General features: G+C 40.9%; 1 protein-coding gene across 1 annotated transcript in view; it reads left to right on the plus strand.

Annotated features, from left to right (window-relative positions):
• hip1rb (huntingtin interacting protein 1 related b) overlaps positions 1-5420 on the plus strand; it is a 32005-nt gene extending 26585 nt beyond the window's left edge. Inside the window, exons 27-32 of the mRNA XM_039013051.1 lie at positions 2842-2942; positions 3069-3174; positions 3313-3436; positions 3537-3598; positions 3698-3925; positions 4080-5420. Of these exons, the coding sequence (XP_038868979.1) occupies positions 2842-2942; positions 3069-3174; positions 3313-3436; positions 3537-3598; positions 3698-3925; positions 4080-4088 (630 nt within the window). The 3' untranslated portion in view covers positions 4089-5420. The remainder of the gene's footprint in view (positions 1-2841; positions 2943-3068; positions 3175-3312; positions 3437-3536; positions 3599-3697; positions 3926-4079) is intronic.
• The last annotated feature ends 580 nt before the right edge of the window (positions 5421-6000 follow it).

Here is a 6000-nt window from a genome sequence, read left to right on the forward strand (position 1 = left end):
CCTTACACAGCCTGGAGGTGTTGGGTCATTGTCCTGTTGAAAAACAAATGATAGTCCCACTAAGTGCAAACCAGATGGGATGGTGTATCGCTGCAGAATGCTGTGGTAGCCATGTTGGTTAAGTGTGCCATGAATTCTAAATAAATCACTGACAGTGTCATCAGCAAAGCACCCCCACACCATGATATCACCACTTCCATGCTTCATGCTGGGAACTACACGTGGAGATCATCCGTCCACCTACTTTGTTTCTCACAAAGACACGGCAGTTAGAATCAAAAATCTCAAATTTGGACTCATCAGACCAAAGGTCAGATTTCCACTGGTCTAATGTCCAATCCTCGTGTTTCTTAGGCCAAGCAAGTCTCTTCTTCGTATTGGTGTCCTTTTAGTAATGGTTTCTTTGCAGCAATTCGACCATGAAGGCCTGATTCATGCAGTCTCCTCTGAATAGTTGATGTTGAGATGTGTTTGTTACTTGAACTCTGTGAAGCATTTATTTGGGATGCAATCTGAGGTGCAGTTAACTCTGCAGCAGAGGTACCTCTGGGTCTTCCTTTCCTGTGGTGGTCCTCATGAGAGCCAGTTTCATCATAGCGCTTTATGGTTTTTGCAACTGCACTTGAAGACACTTTCAAAGTTTTGACCTTCATGTCTTAACCCTTGTGTTGTCTTAAGGGTCAAAATTGAGCCGCCACTACGTTTAACAGCAGAGAACCCCCTAAATTATTATTTTTTTAACTTGAAATTTGATGACTTTTCCTAGAGTGACCCCAACATTAGAAAATGTGAAACATCGCCTTTGTTCATATTTCCATGAAAGCTGTACACCACCAGGGTACAAAGATTGTCTTCGGGTCATTTTTTGACCCAGCAGTTGTAAAATAATTTACACACCACAAAGACACACACACACACACACACTGAGAAATTGAGATGTGTGCTACTGATTGAAATCAGCCAGCAGCTCCTGAAGAAGAAGATCACCATGGTTGGCACAGTTAGAAAGAACAAGCCTGAGCTCCCCCCTGCACTACTTGCAACAAGGGGGAGAGAGGCCTTCTCATCAAAGTTTGCCTTCACCCCCACCACCACTCTATTTTCTTGACTCCCAAAGAGGAACAAGAATGCGGTCCTCCTACAACCACAAAGGAGGTGTGAACGACAAGGTGATTGAAACTTACAGCTGCAGGAGGATGATTGCCCACTGGCCCCTGGTCATCTTCTGTAACATCATTGATATGTCCTCATACAATGCCTTTGTGATATGGAACAAGATCAACCCTACCTGGATGCCTGATAAGCGGAACAAGAGGAGGGTGTTCCTGGAGCAGTTGGGAAAGGCACTTGTAACCCCACACATTCAAAGAAGGGAGCTCCTCCCCCGCACAGCAGCCTCTGCAGTGCTTGTGAAAGCTGTTCAGGGGGCTGAATCTCGTCCGGATCCAGCTGGGGCAGGCGAGATTCCAATTCTGCCCCCCCAAAGAAGGACTGTAAAACAAATACTATGTGCTGCACATGTGAGAAATACATCTGTAAAGTCCATGCACACACATTTGCGAATGTGCTAATTAGAGTTGATTGATTTATGTTCTTTACTTTTTTGTTTTGTATCCATCTTATTTTATTTATTGTTGTTTATACACCTTGTGGGTGTGGGCAATGGTTCAAAATATGGGAGAAGACTAGTATTTTGTAGTTGAATTCCTCATTATACAGTATATAAGAATATATCACTATGTTGCCAAAAAAGTTCAAGACTTCCTTTCAATAAAATGCATTCAAAACTACTTTCTGCATGTTTCTGCTACTTTCTTAGGCTATATAAGTGCTATTTCTTGCTAAAAAAATGTGTTTACACCTATGCAGTACCTTTAGAAATAATAATCCTCTACATTAGTAAAGAAAACAATTATGACAGGTAATAAAAACGAGGGGTGTCCACTGATTTAAATGCAGTCTTACTGCATTGTGAAGAGGGAAAACCCAGATATTCAAAGTTTGTGATGAATGACAGGTTGTTTCTTCATGCAAAATAGAATTGGGGTTTAAAATTCAATTAAGCTGCTTTATTTTAGGGGTTTTGTGATGGCAAGTAATTTTTGACCCTTAGGACAAGGGGGTGTACAGAATGTTAAGACTACACAAGGGTTAAAGTAATGATGGACTGTCGTTTCTCTTTGCTTAATTGAGTTGTTCTTGCCATAATATGGACTTTGTCTTTTACCAAATAGGGCTATCTTCTGTATACCCCCTTACCTTGTCACAACACAACTGATTGGCTCAAACGCATTAAGAAGGAAAGAAATTCCACAAATTAACTTTTAACAAGGCACACCTGTTAATTGAAATGCATTTCAGGTGACTACCTCATGAAGCTGGTTGAGAGTGTGCAAAGCTGTCTTCAAGACAAAGGGTGGCTACTTTGAAGAATCTCAAACATAAAATAACACTTTTTTTGGTTACCACATGATTCCATATGTTATTTCATAGTTTTGATGCCTTCACTATTATTTTACAATTTAGAAAATAGTAAAATAAAGAAAAACCCTTGAATGAGTAGGTGTGTCCAAACTTTTGACTGGTACTGTATATATTACCTGGACTAACCTGTACCCCCGCACATTGACTCTGTACCGGTACCCCCTGTATATGTTTTTGTTTTTATGTTCCTTAATTTTATTTAGTAAATATTTTCTTTAACTCTTTAAAAAATATATATATTTTAACTGCATTGTTGGTTAAGTGTTTAAGTGAGCATTTTTAGCTGTTGTATTCGGTGCATTACTTTTTTTTAAAGTAATGTCCTGATCACTGCTAGACTTAATCTTCTCTCTCTAGGGTGCAGCCACTATTAAGGAATTCTACGCCAGGAACTCCCGTTGGACTGAGGGACTCATCTCTGCCTCCAAAGCTGTGGGATGGGGAGCCACACAGATGGTGTAAGTGCATTATAGGGGGTCGTCTCAACTTTTTATACGAGTGTGGTTATTTGTGTGTGTGACTCAGAGATCCCTCATGTTATAGGACGGGATGATGGTGTGATGTTTGTCTGGTTTCTCCCACAGTGAGTCCGCTGATAAAGTGGTGCTGCACACTGGTAAATATGAGGAGCTCATCGTCTGCTCACACGAGATCGCTGCTAGTACAGCACAGCTGGTTGCTTCCTCCAAGGTGAGAAACAAACACACAAGCTTTTTAACTCTGTGTTCCCTTTCCCCTTGCCAATCTGTTTATTCTATTTTCCTCATATATTCAAAGTATGTCCCTATCACTGTTTTCTTCATTCTCCCCCTCTCCTTCTGCATTTAGGTAAAGGCAGACCGCAACAGTACGAAACTGACAGCTCTCCAGCAGGCTTCTCGCCGTGTGAACGAGATGGCAGCCAACGTGGTGGCCTCCACCAAGACAGGCCAGGAGAACCTGGAGGACAAGGGTTAGTGTGGTTGGTTGTGTGTCTTCACAAACAGATGTGAATCCTCTCAGGCCTTATGAGTCATATGGCTGTGTTTGATGAGTTTCCCTTTTTTCTGCAGATACCATGGACTTCTCTGGAATGTCCCTCATCAAGTTAAAAATGGAGGAAATGGAGTCGCAGGTGAGTCACCAGGCCTGTGTGTGTGTTTTTGAGCCTCTCTGCATGCCATGTGTTTGTTCTGTGTGAAAGTAACCTTTCTCAAATGTATGTTTGTCTCAGGTGAAGGTGTTGGAGCTAGAGAATCAGCTGGGTAATGAGCGTCTACGTCTGGGAGAGCTCAGGAAGAAGCACTATGATATAGCAGGTGTTCCAGCAGCAGACCTCTCAGAGGGCAATGGCCTGGCCCCCTCATCTGCCTCTGAGCCCTCCTCACCCAAACCCTCCAAGCCTAGCATTATGAGGAAACCTGCCTTGGCTCAGAAACCCAACTTACCACCTAAAAATATGGTAAGGGCCAAAATGGCTGGATTTGTGTTCATGTTTAGGGTAGTACTTGCTAAAGAAACTGACACATTTAAAAAAAAAATCCCTTATGCTTCACCAAATACAAAATACTCTAATGCTATTTCAAATATGTGTGTTGTCTGTCTTATCATTGCAGTTCAGGTAGACTGATGCAGGCTAGAGAAGGACATCTCCATGCTGGATGGTCGGGTTGATCTGAGACAAACAGCCATCATATGAAGTGAACACAGGGTCCTTTTGAGCTGCCTCTAACCAGACGATCCTCTTTCCCAACCCCAACCTTACCTCTGTCCCTCTTTCTTTTCTTTTGCCAAACTGGAACTTGTGCTCCTCTCTTCTTCAGCCTGATTTTATCCCTCAGTGCTTTCTGCCTCTGAAGGAGACATGCTTTATCCTTCTTTTATAGATTAAACATCATATGCCACCAAGGTGGTATTCTTTGTTTTCGTGGACATAATGGTATTAAAAACTGAAAGGGAAAATATTTGAGGAAATCATGCAAATCTTTTTTTATTGCAGCAATGCCATTTTGTGTCTGAACTTTTTACTTATAGCCTACTGTATATTAAAAATACTAATTTTATTAGTATGGACAGGATCACTGCAACATCACAAAATGACAGCAACATATTGAACTAGGCCATATCTGGGACAGCCTCATGTTGCTGTAATTTTCTATGTTGGTTGGTGTGTAGGAAAGGAAGGAGACATTGGCACACAGATTATGCGGAGAAGAACATATTTCCACACAGGAAGTCCTGTTCAATGTCTGTATTAGTTCCAGGTTGTCATTCCTCCTATAGCTTGATCTATTTCTAAGTGGGACTGTGGTCCCGTGCTCAACTCATTCCATATCACCAAATGATCATCAGTAAGACCAGGGGGTGAGAATTTTCAGACAACCCTGTTTAGGTTAGTGTTTGATTCTAGATTTGACCAATTTAACCCCTGGTACAGGAACAGCTCCCATCATTAAAGCATGCACTAGTTTAGCTATACACATGGTCATAAGGAAGTATAATTATGCATTTTTTATATCTATATACAATTGGAAATTCACTCAATGGGGATTAGCAATCTGCACATCACAAATTATTCTTTGCATCTCTTCTACGTGCTCCCTAGCCACTGAATGTCTCTCACACTGGGTATATAAAACTGGCTACGCAGTCAAAGGATGTTGGTGAAGATGTTGGTACACAAACGGAATCTCTGTACTCAACAAATAATTATCACCTTGAATTTTTAAAGAGGAAGGCTACTTTCCAAAGCTGAAAATGGACAGGGGGGCTGTACAGTATACAGTATGTGGAACTCTTCTTTTGCTTCTGGGAGCTTTTCTTATGATTACTTCTGTGCTTTCATTTGTAATAAACATATTTATACATTCAAATCTATTAATATATTTTAGTAAAGATTACTGTGGTTCCTCCATGTAATAAGTGTATGTCAAATTAGCAATAAATGTTTATGGTCATCTGTTTGTTCTTCTGTATTTTGGAGGGGGGGGGGGCATCATATAGTCTAACAAACTGACACAACCTTTGAGGATGTTTGAAAATGGTAAACAGAAGAAAAAATATATACTGAACAAAAATATAAATGCAACATGTTAAGTGTTGGTCCTATGTTTCATTAGCTGAAATAAAAGATCCCAGAAATGTTCCATAAGCACAAAAAGCTTATCTCTCATTGTATGCATACATTTGTTTACATCCCTGTCAGTGAGCATTTCTCCTTTGCCAATTGAATCCATCCACCTGACAAGTGTGGTATATCAAGAAGCTGATTAAAAGGCATGATCATTACACAGGTGCACCTTGTGCTGGGGCAAGAAAAGGCCACAAGAATTTGCAGTTTTGTTATACAACCCAATGCCACAGACATATCTAGTTTTGAGAGAGTGAGCAATTGATATGCTGACTGCAGAAATGTTCATCAGAACTGTTGCCAGAGAATTGTATTTCTCTACCATCAGCTGCCTCCAATGTCATTTTAGAGAATTTGCCAGTATGTTTGACCAGCTACATAACGGCAGACCACGCGTGGACACGCCA

Source organism: Salvelinus namaycush, chromosome 18, assembly GCF_016432855.1.
Source record: "Salvelinus namaycush isolate Seneca chromosome 18, SaNama_1.0, whole genome shotgun sequence".
Classification (NCBI taxonomy): domain Eukaryota; kingdom Metazoa; phylum Chordata; class Actinopteri; order Salmoniformes; family Salmonidae; genus Salvelinus; species Salvelinus namaycush.